At 37.9% G+C, this 17,496-nt stretch overlaps 1 protein-coding gene across 2 annotated transcripts in view; it reads left to right on the top strand.

The window, feature by feature from the left end:
* Window positions 1-16,516, top strand: part of map3k2 (mitogen-activated protein kinase kinase kinase 2) — a 38,928-nt gene extending 22,412 nt beyond the window's left edge. For both annotated transcript variants that reach the window (XM_006636796.3, XM_015359478.2), the window contains 5 exons: window positions 1,180-1,328; window positions 1,735-1,866; window positions 2,181-2,310; window positions 3,210-3,387; window positions 6,412-16,516. In XM_006636796.3, the coding sequence (XP_006636859.1) occupies window positions 1,180-1,328; window positions 1,735-1,866; window positions 2,181-2,310; window positions 3,210-3,387; window positions 6,412-6,631 (809 nt within the window). In that variant the 3' untranslated portion in view covers window positions 6,632-16,516. The remainder of the gene's footprint in view (window positions 1-1,179; window positions 1,329-1,734; window positions 1,867-2,180; window positions 2,311-3,209; window positions 3,388-6,411) is intronic.
* Window positions 16,517-17,496: the final 980 nt, after the last annotated feature.

Raw genomic sequence — 17,496 nt, 5'->3', positions numbered from 1 at the left:
CAGGTAATGGGGATCCCCTCCACCAGAAATGTGCTGCCACATCTGGATGATGCGCCAGAACACTCGCCACACATCAGCTATCAGTGGGGAGGAGAACAGAGTAATGAAGCCAGTTCAGAGATCGGGATTATTAGGAGGCCATGACTGGTAAAGGCTAATGGGATTTGTAGGCAGGATGCCGGGGTTACACCCCTACTCTTTTCGAGAAACGCCCTGGGATTTTTAATGACCACAGAGAGTCAGGACCTCGGTTTTACATCTCATGAGACCTTTTTACAGTATAGTGTCCAGGTCACTATACTGGGGCATTAGGACCCACACAGACCACAGGGTGAGCACCTCCTGCTGGCCCCACTTACACCTTTTCCAGCAGCATCCTTAGCTTTTTCCAGGAGGTACTGACCAGGCTCACCGGGTGAGCTTCAGTGGGTTGACTGATGTGAGTTGCAGGGTGATATGGCTGCTGGCTAAAAAACAAACAGAACTACCAGCCATCTAAGCATCAGTCAAAACGTTTTAGACCGTGGGATGAAACCAAAGCACCTAGAGGTTTTGGCAGACTTTGTGGGTCATATCACATCCTTAATTTAACTTTCCATCTACTTCATCTGTCTCCTGTATGCAATGTATTTTGGCTCTGTACTGAAAACATTTAGAACAGATGCACATTTCTGTAAAAAATGTGCTGTGTTTTTACACATTCCTACTTATTAATGTATTGATACTTCATATTCATGGAATTCACATTTCATGTCAAAATATGGAAAAATAAGTTGGAGTGATGGAGATACACGATTGGGTGAGTCAGTACGGCACTAATGGAAACTACACGGAAGTACATTTAGAATCAAGAACAGGTGGCGGTGCTTTAGCCAAAGGATAGTGGGAGTATGGAACAAGCTCCCCAGCTATGTTGTAGAAGGGTACCATCTGGTGGCACGTCATTTGTTTGGCTTTCCGTTTAAGAAACGGCTGGATGAAATCCTTGGCTTAATTAACTATTAATTAAAAAACGGGCTCGATCAACCTGCTGGCCTGCTTGCGTGTGTAACCTTTATGTTCTGATGTTCTAATTTTTTTTTCCAAAGCGCTGCCTTTGTGACTTAAAGCCTAGAAGCTGTATGTTTTATGCAGTGAATTTGTTTGAGCCCTACATGTATTTTTTTCTTGTTGCCTCAGCTCCACGGGCTCCTACCAATTGGCGCCTGGGGAAGCTCCTGGGCCAGGGTGCTTTTGGCAGGGTCTATCTGTGCTATGATGCCGACACTGGCCGCGAGCTGGCAGTCAAGCAGGTGCAGTTCGATCCCGACAGCCCAGAGACCAGCAAGGTGAGGTCCATACTTCTTTCTGAAACTCTGCCCTCTCCGGACAAATTGGAGGGGAGTAACAACGTAGATGCATGAAAGCTTTAAATTCAGGGAGTAGGTCAATATTGTGATTCTCTTGCATCACAGCTGTGTTTGTTGCTGTTTCCAAGTTATAAAAGCTCAATTACAAATTTCTGTTTAAAGACTGTTACAAGTAAAGGAAGGGATATACCTACATTTTGAGATTGTACCCTAGCATCAATAGGCATTTTGACTTTGTGCCCTTAGGGTGAGTTTTATCGGAAAACGTTTTAGTATTACTTCACGTTTCTTTGACACTTGATCTTTCTCTCTCGGTTTAGGAAATGTCTGTCCCATTGCTGAAATGAAGTTGTAACCACACGTTGTGTTTTTTGTTTTTGTGTAGGAGGTGAGTGCCCTAGAGTGTGAGATCCAGCTGCTGAAGAATCTCTTCCATGAAAGGATCGTACAGTACTATGGATGCCTACGGGACACTCAAGAAAGAACTCTGTCTATTTTCATGGAGTACATGCCAGGGGTAATGTATAGTTTGATTGTGGTATGCCGTCATTGTAGAAACCAGGTTTAGGTTGCTTAATACAGATATTAATGTTTATGTAAAAAAAAAAAGACAATTGACTGTAAGGCTTGCATATATATGTGCTGGACGTGATACATTATCTGTCAGTACAATAAAGCCACCTGCTGATGGAAATATTTATTCCCCGGCACTGAAGCTTACGGGAGTTTTGCAAAAATAAAAAACATGATTTAAAAAAGTTGTGCACTTCAACCCCATGTCATATTGCTGGACTGCAGTAAAAATGATTATTTTCGCCACCTAATTTCCAGGGCTCAATAAAAGACCAGCTGAAGGCATACGGCGCACTTACTGAAAACGTCACTCGAAAATACACCCGGCAGATCCTTGAAGGAGTGTCTTACCTGCACAGCAACATGATTGTACACCGAGATATCAAAGGTGAAAGCGAGGAAACAGGAATGGTTTGCCCAGGGCTTGCCATCGGTTTTATAAATTAGTTTAATATTTTAATTTTTTTGTCATTTCTGTTCATTTTTTCGAGCTGTTAAATATTTAAAGATCTTCTTGAAAAGTTCATATCTGTATTTTTAAGATTGCAGATGATGGAAGTCAACAGTAACAATGAACATTTAGTTAATTGTTTAATTTTTTCATTCTATCCAAAATATTAAAGAAGTTCTATAGAATGGTACTGGAACAAAGAAAACCTTGGTTTCAGTGGTTTTAGTCTTGTCTAGAGAGCAGAAAATGCTCATGTAGATATAATTTGCAAACATTTAAAGCAAAGGTGCAATATTTTATATTGTTTCATGGCATTCTGTTTTTTTTTTTTCTTTTTGCATTGTTCTTTCATTATTTCTGTATAAATGAAATCTCCTTCTCACATAAACTAGGTCTTATAAGGTGTTTCCTTATTTGGAAATGAGGGAGAATATTTCATATTAAAGATAAATGCAAAAATGTACCCATTATCCATACATTTTAAATGTTACAACTGTTCAGTTCACAAATTAACATCTTCCAAAATTAACATTTTAATACTTGGTACTGTTTATGGAATTCAATTGTTTTTATATGTGACATTATTTCTCTCTACGCAGTTAACACTTCTGTTTCTATATTTGTATATTTTTCAGCTTATAAGTCTGTTATATTTGTGAATAAGGATTGTTCTAAAAACATTTTAATCGCTTTTGAAGTAATGTTCTCCAAATTTCTTATTTGTTAGGGGGAGAAATCAAGATCAGTAGCCTTCTGCTGTTGAAACAGTCAGCGTCACAAGTTGGTGTAAGCTGTTGACTAAGAATATTAAAATGTTTGTCTTTGTGCTATATCAGGAGCAAATATCCTCCGGGATTCTGCTGGGAATGTGAAGCTTGGAGATTTTGGAGCCAGCCGGCGGCTGCAGACGATCTGTTTATCGGGGACAGGAATAAAGTCAGTCACTGGCACACCATACTGGATGAGCCCAGAAGTGATCAGTGGAGAAGGCTATGGAAGGAAAGCTGATATCTGGCGAGTTGGAGTTTTGTCATTTTACTACAACTTCTGATCACAAAGTAGCTACGTTGAGGAGACGGTTGGGCAATGAATTGTACTTGAAAAGTTGGAAGACTATGCAAAATATTCTTATCAGGCAACTTTTGATTGGTAAGCAGTATTGAAGACATTGGATTGGACGACGATGCCTTCAGCTAGTGGTGTTCTTTAAGTTTGCCCCAAACGTTTCTTTGTTTATTCAATCACAAAAACAAAAAAATATTAATCCGTGAGTTTTCTCATTCTGAATAGTAGTATCAACATTGGTTTTTTTTTAGTATTTAAGATCTGAGTTTATTTTTAAATTGAGCTGTGTCATTTGGGTGTTGCTCATGTTAACATGAGATGCGGCGAAGAATACATTTTAACCTCCTCGGATTGCTGGTTAAACATCGACTTTGCTCGATTCTATTGCAGCCCTCGTGCCATCCTAAAGTAATGCAACAGTGAAGTCTTAGCTTTGATTTGCAATGTGAGGTAATAATCTGTTCTCTTAAAAATAAGTACAATTATAAAATATATATTTTTTAAAAAGTCAATTCAGATTTACTTTATTGTACGAAATGTTTAATCTTTTTATTTTGAAGGTGCAATTCTATTGGGACCAATTATTTTTTACAGATTAATGCTATTAGTCGGGTGTTTGCTGTAATTTGGTGTTGGTCTTTTATGTCATTTTAGTGTTTGCTATAGGTAGGTGAAAGCCAAAATGAATATCAAAGTCATTTCTGCAAAAGAAGTGCACATAATTAGGAACTGAACTGAAAAATTCAAATCAGCACCTTACCACAGAAACCTGGTATACTAAAATCAACAATTTAGGATATACTAAAGAAACATGAAACCTAAGGGATAAATACCAATCAGCAAAGACCAAGTCGGTAAAGAAAAACATCTTCAGTTCAAACAGGAAAAAATATCACAGGGAAAACCCTAAAATAAACAAATTAAAATAATAAATACCAGTGAAATTGCCAGCAACCTCCAGAGAGCAGGAGTGAAGGTATTAAAATCCACAACAGAAGACCATATAGCAGAATTACAAATGCTACAGTGCAAGATGTAAATCACCCAGCTGCTCCAAGGATAGAAACGCCAAACTAGAATTTGCTTGGAAGTAAAAAGAACAATCAGGAAAGATTTGGAACCAAGTTTTAGGAACAGATGAGACCCAGTTAAATCTTTACCAAAGTGGTGGAAAGGTTAAAAGGTGGAGGAATAAAGGAATCTGTCCTCCAAAGAATATCATCCTATTGTGTGTGCTTTGCAAACAAGATGCCTGGTCACGTATGGCCACCAGTAAAACTAGTTAATTTGTCTTTATTGATGTAAAACAAGCGATATCAGAAGCAGAATTAATTCTGTTTATGTGGAAGAGAAAATGCTTCAGGACTTAATTGGCAGGTGTTACTTCACCGTCTGTAGCGGAGCTAGTTTGGGCACGGTGACGTCATCGCCCTCCCCGCGCGTAGCACCGGACCTCAGGCGTCTGGCTTGAAGGAGGTCTCCTTTAGCTCACTTGGCTGGTTCCCTGTTGCGTTACGCCGGAGACCCAGGTTCGCACCCAGGAGTTGCGGGATGCACTGCCGGGGTGGAGCGGCGAGGGCACAAGCCCGCGCGGAACCGCGACGGTCACATTGGTGCCGTGACCCGGATGGGAGTGTCTTTCGTCGACGTCCTTCTGTCCTTCGCCGATGGATGGGAGTGTCCTTCGCCGACGTGAAGTCAGCAGGGGAGGGGGTAGCGGAGCTAGTTTGGGCACGGTGCCATCATTGCCCTCCCCGCGCGTAGCAGGGCGGACCTCAGCCGCCCGGGCTGGTGGAGGTCTCCTTTAGCTCATTCGGCTGGTTCCCTGTTGCGTTACGACGGAGACCCGGGTTCGAGCCCAGCTGTTGCGGGACGCACTGGCGGGGTGGAGCGGCGAGGGCACGAGCCCACGCGGAACCGCGACGGTCACACATGCAGCATAAAATACAGCCTTACCAAGTTGCTCATCACGCAAAAAAGTAGAACACATTTCTATTTTGACCGGACTGGCCATGTCACTGGCCATGGCTGCAGCAAAGGGTCTCCAAAAAAGTTTGGCGAGTTCAATAGGTGGCAAAAATGAATCGCTGGATTGAAAACTGAGTATTGTTTTCTTTCAGCATGGTCCCATGTATGTATGTAATTGCCCAGAATTAAAACTTAAATTGTACTTATCATTGAGACTGAGCTCATCACAATTACAAAATTCTACACTGTTTTGACTTTGCTGTCTCAATACTTTTGGAGGGCACTGTTGGGTAAATGTCTACAATTAGGTGGTCTTCTTAGGTAATCTTTCTTTATATGATCTTCCGAAGCAGCATCATGTCAGTGTATAGAATTTCTAATGGAAAAAGCACAGTTCTGTTAACTTGGTAACATACGTTATTTACTTGATATGGGTTATGTTTCAAATGTAAGGTTTTCATTCAGAGCACATGGGGTGGTAGCTATTGGAAATCAGTATATTATGCAGTTGATTACATAAGTTTCAAACCTTTTGATCCAGATTAGTTTAAATATCCGTACTGTTTTAATTGCAGTACTAATAATTCAATAAATTGAAGTCTGTTTTTAATCGTGCACAGCTTCCGACAACTTCACCTAATAGGTTTTTTAATTTCTTATATATTGTGAACCAATGCTTACTGACTCTTTGACTTTGGATCATGAACAAAATGCCTACAATTGATCTTAAATCTAACTGAAAACAGCTGTTTTAAATAATAGAAATGCTTAATATTTCGAAATCTAAACTAATATAGCAATTCGGGATGTTGAACATGTCCAAAGGGGATCTGCATATGAACAGCAGAAACAAAACTGGATGATGCATGACGATAAGGGTGAGCACCTGCAGTCCAAGTAGCCCTTTGCAGCTTTTCCCAACTTAAGATGAACTGGTTATTCTGTAGTGTGGGTGTGTGGCACTCTGCTCCGGTTCCTTTATTAATGTCTTCCTTGCTGTTGCAGGAGTGTGGGCTGCACGGTAGTGGAGATGCTGACACAGAGGCCCCCCTGGGCGGAGTTTGAGGCCATGGCCGCCATCTTCAAGATCGCCACCCAGCCCACGAACCCCCAGCTGCCGCCTCACGTCTCGGATCACTGCCGCGACTTCCTGAAGCGCATCTTTGTGGAGACCAAGCTCCGGCCGTCAGCGGAGGATCTCCTCCGCCACATCTTCGTGCACTAGCAGTCTCGCCCCGTTGCGTGGGGGGGGGGAGATGTTTCGTCTGCACTTTCTTCTCTCTTTTCTCTTTGTTTGCATCCCCAGAAGCCTCTTTACCTGCAAGAAAAGACAAAGAGGGGCTTTTACTCAGCCTGATTTAGGGAACATTGCACCTTAATAAAAAGGGTAAGCACCTGCTAAAATCTAAATATTGTGAAGTGTATTTTCAACACTTGTAACACATTGTGTACTTGTCTAGTTCTGGGTGTGTTCTAGAGATGGGATAGCACTGGAGTGCTGGTTTGATAATCTGATGTGTTTCATCATGGTCTGTTGAACCTGGGGACTATGTGGTACTGTAAGTGTCTGCGAAGAAATCATGTCATTTTGAAGCATCAGCGCTGCGGTTTTTCGACACAAAGCAACAAACTGTTTTCTAACATCCACCCCCACGTTCTTTATTTTTCGTAGGTCTGCTGCTTAAACTACTTATTGTGTGCCTTTATATCTTTGGAGACTGTTTAGTTAGCTTAAAAGTTGAAAACATGTATCTTACTAGGAGTTGACTAACATCTTCACTTTTATTGTTCACCGGGACTGGAAAGGTATGCAAGTTTTTTGCATCCAAACTTCAGTCCGTAAAAATGTTTGCCAACTCAGATGGTACATGGATTTTAAGGCTGACTGAAAGCAACCTGTGATTTGCTTGTTGTACTGCTGTTTGTTTCAGCGTCTGGTCTTTTTAATTCTGTCCTTGGCGTTTTCAGTCACTTTTACTAGATAGCCTTTGTAGGTTAATCCTATACACTTAATGGTTGGCTTTAATAACCAAAAACAGCAGATGAAGCCTTTAAAGATGTTGCATTTGGTAACAGGACGTGCGTGTCAGTGACATCTGCGAATGTGTCAGGCTTGAGAGAGTTAAGATAATAGTGTAGATTGAGAGTTTTCTGTTTCAGCATGGTAACCTAGCATTACTTTGGCATTCTGCAGGTTTAACTTGGGATAGGGACACTAGCCTTGTCATTGATGTTTGAGTATTCAAACAAATTATATTTTGCAAGCAGCAAATGTATCCTTCTTGATGTGTGTGAAGGGCATCAATTCTGTGTATTGAAGTCTAATTTTAAGGTTTATACATTATATTATATCCTGGGAGGCATTAAAAAGACAACAAATACCACTGGGTTCAATACTTACAGTTGTGATTTTAGTGCCTGTCAGTATATTGTGGCAGTGACCTTAATTTCTCTTCCAGTAGCAAAACAATATTTGTCTTTTGAACCAGGTGCCAAACAAGGGGGAAATGAGAATAAAAGACAGAATCTCAAAGCAAAACGTTTACCTATTGATATATGCATTGTTATCTTTCAAATTAGTCTGTTTCATTGAAAACCCCTTATACAGCATTATGCTAAGTATACAAATGTGCATCAAAGGGTTTGTAAGGGATTCAACATGTCATTCTAAAATAATAACCACAACCAATATTTAAGATGGTTGGAAATGTCTTGTTCGATGATAATGTTTATCTATTTGCTAATGGAAACTACACAAGCCCTGCATTTACTGTTACTAAACATTGAGAGAGTACAGATAAGTCATTTTGCATTTTGAATTGTTTACAAATTTATTGACAGCTTGATGATGGATCCACTTCTCGGAGGTTTTCAGGTGAACTTTGTAAAACTGATGAAAGGAAAGGTGTCTGCTGTGAAATCCTTTATTTTCATGATTGTATGTGTATTTATTGTGAAGCCTGTTACCTTGCTGAGAAATTTTAGGTTTACAAATTGTTTCCTACTTTGCTGACGACTGTTTGTAGTCATCTAGATGTTGGAAATACAGCAAAAGAGCTCGGTGCTGTGGGTCTTCAGATGCACCTTGGTAAAGGGCTCAGTTGCTGTACCATAAGTAAGGGTTTAAAGACTGGAGCAAACCAGACAGATTTCTGTCATGTTTCTTTTACATTTAATAGGAAAAGTATGGTGTCAGAGGCCATACTCATATCCTGAGGTTTTTGTCAGGCACACCTATCCTTGTGATATTTGTATTTCCAGGAATGTTGTGATTTTTTTAATGCTTTTTATATGCATCTTAGGAGGTAATCTGTTCCTTGCTAAAATACCGTATGTGCTCTTTATGATATTGGCTTTCCACATTCACCTTTACAGCCGAAACAGCCGATTTGGATGTATAACCAGTTCCGTGCAGAGATCCTGTTGTACATCACCTGACAGATGCAGGATTGTCCATTCCATTGGTAGGAGCATTCCAAAGCTGCTGTTGAGTTTGAATCATCAGAGGTCATAGCTCCAAGGTCCCAAGGTTATTTGCTGAGCTGAGTCAAGTCTTGTCCAGTAGACGTTCCAGGAATAAATATCCAAAGTTAGTTTTGCACAGGCCAGTAGGTGTAAATCAGAGTTGGAATTCTTAAAAGGTAAAAAGGCGAAAGGTCATTGTATGCAAAGGTGCAGTATTTTAAAGTTTACTTTTTTGTTTTAAATTCTGGATCAAGTCGCCAAAGAAGCACTGTACCAGGTACCCAGAATTTTGGAAGAGCTGGTAAAAATGGATCTTGATTTGCGCTGCATTTCTTTGAGTCTGCTTTAAAAACGGTACATGACGGCAGCACAATTGTGATACTCTTCTCCCCTTAGATGAGATCTGTTGTTTTAGAAAGTGGTTCCAGTACCTCTGTTAGTTCAGTGACTATGGGCAATGACCTTTGAGTGAAATCCCAGGAGAATCCAACCCCCATTAGCATTTTCAATTAGTATAAGCTATTTAATTATGCAATTTACCCCTTGCATAGCAATAACAGAAAGTTAAGACGCATCTAACTACTAGTTAAGCTGTTATTAAGAATAAATGTCTATAATATTTCAAATATACAGTTCCATTAACATTTATATTTGCTCTCTTGTCAACAGTTACGGTGCAGTTAGAGCTCTGTGTACAGTATGTTCTGTGCCATAAATGAAAGCATTTTGTTCTCATTACAAATAGATTATGTCCTTTTGTAACCAGATGGCTCTAACCTCTCTCTCTAAAGTTATTTATGCTGGGAGGGGTGCCATTGGCTTTAGGATTGAAAATGCTGTCTGAATTGACTTTTTTTCTAGTACATCAATGTTGTGAAACCCTGACATGCCACATACCTTACTGAAAAGAATTACAATTTAGTCACCCTTTAATATAGGGAGACTTTTCTTTACCTGCAGACCAACCTTTTTCTAATTGCTGTACCATTTTTGAACAGAAGCCTTGTGAAAAATCTTTATCTTTAGAGGTGGATGACACCAGTGCTTGTATTATAGCAATCCTCCACCCAGAAAAGACCTTTTGACCTGGAGTTATAATCCAATCTATCTGATAACCTGCATGATGATTCTCCTTAATTTTGGATTTTGATCCTGGCTTTTTTTTTTCACTTAGCATCTTCTGTTTTCCATGAACCGGAATTCAAATCTTAAGAACTGACCTTAGGCATGATATTTGAAGTTGTGTCCTCATGGAATATCAGTGCTGTACAGTTTTCTGTACATACACATCACATGACAAGATTTACCCAGCAAATTCATTCATCTAAATTGTATAAGGCCCTTATACAATTATAAAGAAGAGTGAGAGAAGTGAGGTAATACAGGAAGTTATTTGCAAATGAGAGGTGTTCAAATTGAATCTTGCTTTTGCTGCTATGGTTTTATTGACATGGGGGATGGCATTTTCTTGATTTGAGGGGAAGGACTTGTCAGTATCTGTTCTTTTGGGCCTGATTTGAGGATACAAAAGCCTTCAAGTTGTATGAATGTAGAAATTCATCAAAATGTTAAAATCATCATGGAGTTTGAGCATGTGTGAAACAAGGCAATGATGTGCTGTACCTTTTTAAGGGGATTTGGCAGAAACACTAGTTCCTGATCAGGACTGAATGAAAGCAGAGTTGCTTGAGTTCAACACAAAACTCGGATCGACACCAGTCTCCATTAGTGCCTCTTCTTCATTTTTCCAAGACACTGTCATTCTCAGTTTTCAGCAGCTTCAGGTCTGCATCTGTTTCTTTGTCTTGCGCCAAAGTCTGTTGTACTGTACTCTATAATGATTTTGATACAAACTAAACAAAAATTGATGCAAAAGAAGCACTTGTCACCCATATGACATCTCAGCTACTCACAAGCCAAGAGATTTAAAATGAGTTTGTTTGCCATGTTGCCGCTAGAGATATTGTATGATTTTATACCTAAGAAAGTCTATAGTTTTCAGTCGTTCCATATATCAACAGCGGTTGGTGTACTGGTGATATTTCCTAGGTCAGGAAGTGATGAGAATGTTAAGTCTAAGCAGATGTAAGGAGTAGACTGACACTTACAATCAAATTTGTAATATTCACTTTATTGATAACTGTTTGGCTGGGGTGGTGATTCCTGTAACCTGTAACCCTGTAACTAGGGGTTTTCACTTGTATACCACACCCAACTTCAATATTTATACATTAGGATCCAGGTTTTGTTATTTTGGATTTTGAAAGATATTTTGGCAAACCAGCAAAACAAGAGTTCATGAGAATAAGTAAAATATTTCAAAAGCCAAATTCATGACTTTAGGGAAGATGACATCTCCCACTTATTACTACAAGGTGATGAACTCCATACTACTGCTCCTCCTACTGTTATTACTACTGTTATTTTATAATGTTGTAAAACTGATATAATACACACATTCCAAAAAGTCAAGCAATGTAAAAATTGCAGAACAGGTGTAATTATTTATATACAAATTAGTCTTTATGGCGCTGCTTATGTGGCTTCCTGTGGCAGACCCAACTTCATTACAAATGTTTCATGTGTCAAGTGATTTGAGTGAAGTGACTTCATTCTGAAACTCACTGTTGATCCTCTTTGATCTGACTTTATGTATTCATTTTGTAGAATTTTAGTAGATTTAATGTTTAATTTAGCAATGTTCCGAATATGTTTTAACCAAGTGCTCGTGTTTAATATTCATGTAAAACAACATAATTAGTACTCCTGATTAGGAGGCGGCACTTGTGTTTTTGACAGAGTGTTTACTCTTCAAATCTATTAATTTCCTATATCATTGCTAGGAAATGGGATATTTGCGTAGCAGTCACAAATTATGTACCTTGAGCAATTACCAATATTTGGTCATGAAGAAAAACTGCTCAACCCCCATAAAGCAATTTGCAGAAGAATGTAAAAAAATTCGGACAGTAGGGAGACACAATAATTAAGTGTCGATGATTACTGTCAAACCAGTACATTCACAAGAAAACTATAGTCTTCATTGGTACAGGAACCACAAAACATTGCAGTGATCCACATAAATTTCATGTCCTTTATGCTGCTTCTTTTACATTGGGCAGTAGTAAGTTGTGTTTAAGTTTTATGTTTCTTAGTACTTGTTTATATAACTCAATTTGCAATATTTATTGGATACCACACTTAAAACCTTTAAAAACAATCAATAATGCTGCTAAAAAATGCCAGTAATTTTTTTCTATGGTCAAAATAAATAAAAAAAACAGGTGTTCAATAATTTATATTGTAAAAATATTTTAATAGACATCTATTCAAGTCATATTTAATCTTTCTTAATGCACATCTGTAAAATAAGTTTAAAAAATAAAGGACAATAAGTTGAATGAAAATGTAAAACTCTGAAAAACAAAACATTTCCTATCTTGTGATTGTATTAAGGCCAAGATAGGATTGTTGCCAAACTGAATCCATCAGCAGTTTTACAGTAGGTTTCTCCTGTGATCGTCCTGTGAAAATGTAGGCTTGTCTTTCACTGTGATGCGAGAATCCCACCTTTCATTTCCAAGAAAGTCATTCTTTGGCATGAAGGTTGAAACAAGTCTCAAGTAATTATCAGCAGAGCCAGATCCTTGCATGCACAATCGCTCTTCCTCTTTCATGCTCCTTTTATGTGTTTACAGTTGCTTGTGATGACATTGCATGAACCAGCAAGCACAAGACTTAAATCTGATCCTTTTGTGTCGTGGACTTTCCACCATCAGATTTCTCATCCTCTGTCCTGTGATATGAGCTGATGGAAGTCTTTACACTGCGGCTGTGGAACTGCGTATATGACCTTTTGTTCTGTCTGTGTGAAAGAAAAGATAACCGATTGACGTCGTGCCTAATATGTGAAAATGTGCAAGTTAAACACCAGTTGAACATTCAGATTTCTGCGAAGCTGCCATTAGCTGCACATTGTATTGTGTCTGCAGCTCATGTAAAAAGTGCCCTTGGAAATGAAGTGAGAAATGAAGGCGTTTATCTGAATTTTTCTCGTATTGACAAATTCCTAATAATTTCAATTTATTGCATTTAACCAAACTATAGCTAATTAATTTCAACAAAATTCCCAAGGCACTGCAGTCTTGGCCAAGCTAAAAATTTGAGTGTTTTTATCTTTTTGGCCCCTGTTACATGTGGCTAGAAAGCTTAAAAGGAAGAAATTAATGCTCTGAGAAAATAGTTGTTCCATTTTGCAACACACCCCTATTTTGTTACTTGAAGGGCATTTCAAGTCCCATGTCAAGGAATTGAAAGTACTTTAAATTCCTGCTTAATATTTAATGGCTGGTAGCACTCCAAGTACTGAGTAGTCTCTGCCAAGGAAACAAAATAAGGAAGAACTTTCTTCCCAGGCTATTTGGGGTAGATTTGTATTGTGGCTACAGTGCTTCAGTGATTAAAAACATTGGTTTGAGGTTTTCAGAACCATCAAGAATTAATCAAGCTGTAAAACCAGGGGATGGAGTACATGAGAAAGCATGCACTGATTTCTGGTAGTTTTCCATATGCAAAGAAAAATGATTTGCTAGTTCTGATTGCTTTTGTACATTCATTACCCAAAGTCCACACTAGTTCCTTTTACATTTCCAGATTTTGGAGGACTAAGCTTCAACTCAAGTCGCTTAATTTCTTCGCTTTGGTCTATACTGTAGTAAGCGCTGTTATGTATTATGACTCAGATCTCAACAGTTTGTGAGTTCTAAGCTTCTCGTAGTTCCACTAGAAATACTTTGTCGCATGTATTGTATTACAATCTGTAGTTTGGACTTACCTGCTATTATTTTTAATATAGTGTGAAAAAGTGTGAGTGTGAAAAGATTGTAGTCTCAATTGAAGTAGACCCCTGTTAATATGGAGTGTATCCATTATATCATCTTAAGTGAGAAGGGAGTAGAAAATGCTTGGAAAACTCACTTAACAGTTGCGGTTATGTTTGAATCCAGTAAGTTCCAGCCAATATGCAATTTTACAGTTTTGTTTTAATATTAGCCTGTTGTGAAACAGTGGATTATTGCGATTTGTCTTTTCGGATGCTATGCAAATACACAGATAGAAGCAATTACTTTCACCACATTTTGCATTTATGTGGTCTTGATTTAATCACTACAGTGATGGAATTTTTTAAGGCTTTCAACAAAAGAATTCCTATTTGATTGTTAAATAAATGGTGCTTCCAGTTCTTAGAGGCAGAATTGGAAAAGACGAAGTTTTGTACTCTCTGGGTAGTGATTAAAAAAGTTCTCTTTCCAACAGATTCAACTGGAATTAGCAGATATTTGTCTCATAACATCAAAACTATAAAGGGAATTGGAGAAACATAATTGGCAAAAGTGAATCCTAAACACTGAAGTCACGATAAATATACAATACATGTATCATAAGAGATAAAAATGTTTTGTGTTGAACGAACGTTTGTGATTGCGGTTTCCTGTATTTTCAACAAGACACCTATCCTTCCTCCAGTCAGCAAAAGTTCTTACGTTAATAAGAATTAAACCCCCACCCCCCCAATAAAAAGGTTTTCCTCATTAAATGTGGGTTTTACTGTTATACAGTGTGATGCTGTTCTATCATGCAAAAAGTCTGGAGAGTAGCACTACAAATCCGATTTTAAAAACAGTTGCAGTTATTATGCCAAAAGCACTCTTTTATGTTATGTCTTGTAGTATCACTCTACAGAATATTGACCCTTGTTATAATTTCATTCTTATGAGTTACCCGGCTTCCAGTGCTGTCATCTTGTACCTTCACGAGTGCTTAAATAGTGCCAATTGCTTTTTTACATGTAATATTTCTTGTTTTTAGATTTGCTGAGGAACTAAGTGCTAATTACACACTTAATCATTTCTCCTATTGGAGAACAAAACGAGTGGATCATGAAATCTTGTAAATATTAATTTGGAGTGCAAAAAAGTCTCCAGGTACAGTAAACAAATTGTATATTTAGTGTATCAAGGGGTACATTGTACATTTTTTTCTTATAAAGCTTTTAATTCTATATTTGATCTAATGGTTATTCTATGTAAATGTATTTTTACTCAATGTTGATTGAGTGTAGTGTATGTACAGACTTTTTTTTCTATTGTCAAATTTTTTGCACATTTTTTGAAACTGTATAATTTGTACACTGATTTAATACTCTTTCCAGTTAATGCTGGGTGTTTGGAATCTGGGTATGCGTGTGCACTTTAATGCTGTCTGTATGTCTGTGTCCTTTTTGGGGATATTTTTCTTCTTTGTTGTAAAGATACCTTGGGAGTCAGCAGCTTCCCAATCTGCAGCTGTTCACATATCTCTTTCAGTAGGTACGTTGAATAGAGGAAGAGTCCGTTTTGGAAAACGAGTCAGAAATTAAGTATTCAAGTTTGGATACAATCAGTATGGTACATTAGAAGCGCAAAGAAAAAAAATACTTAATGTAGTACTTTACATATTGATTATATCATACACAAGTGATAGAATAACCAGAGACACTGCAACTAGGAACCTGCTGTAATCATTCTTTATAAATGATCAAAACCTTTTGTTTCCAGTGGGTGGCTAAACCTTACAGGTATTAAAGAACATACTTACCTGCCCCGATGAGTTACAGATTTCTTATAGTGCAGATTATTACACCACTTATGGCAAAATAGGTTACATTAAAAATTAATATGTATGTATTTCTAAGGCTGAGCATTTGTACTGTTATACAGAGCCAATTGCCAATAGTGATTTCACTAGACTGCTATTTTATTACTATCAAAGATTGCTTTTTCTGCGCTTGGATCAAAATAACCCGTTTATTTGTGCATTCATAACACCTTCAAAAATCTCTGGAAGAATAGAAAAGTTTCAGAAGCTTACAAATTGATTGGGACATTTTAGATGCCAGCTCAGATTCTGCATGTAGTTGTCTTCTGTTAATATCGCAGTTATCCTAAAGCCCAGAGGTTGTCTAAATTTTGTCATGCTCTAGGAGAAAAAGACCGTTTTATACTAGGTCTGGCTAGCTATGGGTGGTGGGCTGCTGACAGCCAAGTATTGAATGCACTGTTGAATGTCTATGGCTGTACTGTAATTTGTTTAGGAGAATTGATGTACTCCACATGTAAGAACACCATGGTTAGAGGATAGGTTTTACACTCCATGTGCACATTTCCACTATGACATTTAAAAATGTATAAATGTGTAAATTGAATAGGTACTTTTTTAATTACACTTCCTGGTACAGTTGAAATGTATATCCCACACTTTTGTTCTCTGTATCTATTGTAAAAGAAGCCATGTTTATAATTATATTTGGTTTGTGACCAATAAGCTTGTTTATATCAAATCTGTATATCAGTGGTACGCATATTTTTTTTATATATATTTTATTTTTGTTTTGTTTTTTAAGACTGATTTTATGCATGACGAAATCTGCAAGATTTAGTACACAAATGTCGAAGTAACAGATTTGTTGCTTTTCTGATAAAGCCCCCTTGTGGAACTTAAAGAAAATAAGCTTTCAAAGAGGTAGCCCGTCTGGACTGGTGAACATCTGTGATAGCTGGCACTTTGCAGAGTGTTAAATAATAATAAAAATATTTATTTCACCTTTTGTCTTCTTCTTGGCGGATTTGTTCTTGATCAAAACCTTATTTTCTTTAATTCTCAGTAGTCACGTTTTTGTCTGTCTTTTCAGCAGTTTAGTGCCCAGGGGGGTCTCACAGGTTCACTGATGTTAGCAGTGAACTTCTTTCATTCTACTGATCTTAATGACTGCTTTTTAATAAGTTCTTCACCCCTGGTGCATGATCATTTTAATATAAATAGCACAATAGGTCTGTTTGTTATATCACACACACACACACCTGTATAGTAAAGGCTGCTTAATTGGGAATCATTTTTTTTTCTTACAAGCTCGGTTTTGTATTGGCCTGATTTAATCCACACACTTTCCATTTTCCATATGCTTTCCATTTGGCTTTAATGTAATAATGTATTATTAAGAGATCTGCTTAAAACTGATTGATTATTCCTTATTTTAGTTTTAACGAGTCACCAAATCTCTCAGAATATACAGTAAAATACATTGATTCAGATTGCACCTTGCCTTATTTTTTTACAAGTGTCTGCTTGACATTCTTAAGAACATAACATTTACAAATGAGAGAGGGTCTTTAGGCCCATCTCATTCAACATTAAATCACTTTCAATAACCTCTTATCCCATTCAGGGTCACTGTGGCCCGGAGCTTTCCCAGGAAAGCGGGGCAGGCCCATCTCAAAACCATTGAAATGCCACATCAGTCAATGTGTCATAAGACTGTATTTAACACTATTACCTCTGTTCGTAATTTCTGAAAAAATAGACACTGGGTGGACAAAGTTGCAAAAAGGAGACAGACGTCATGATCAATAATGACAGCGTAGATCTCATCGGTGAGTCTGTGATGTACTGTATGGGCACAAGCTGGTACATGCATTGTTGAATATAGACCAAAGAAAGTTGGGGAAAGACTAAGGAATGAAATGGGTATGTTTTATCATGTTGGAAGAAGTGGAAAAAAATAGCGTATAAAGAGAAAAAACATTGGTT

The sequence above is a fragment of the Lepisosteus oculatus genome, chromosome 12, assembly GCF_040954835.1.
Source record: "Lepisosteus oculatus isolate fLepOcu1 chromosome 12, fLepOcu1.hap2, whole genome shotgun sequence".
Taxonomy (NCBI): domain Eukaryota; kingdom Metazoa; phylum Chordata; class Actinopteri; order Semionotiformes; family Lepisosteidae; genus Lepisosteus; species Lepisosteus oculatus.
Note: the sequence above shows the minus strand (reverse complement) of the source record. Positions and strands in the feature narration are given on the sequence as shown.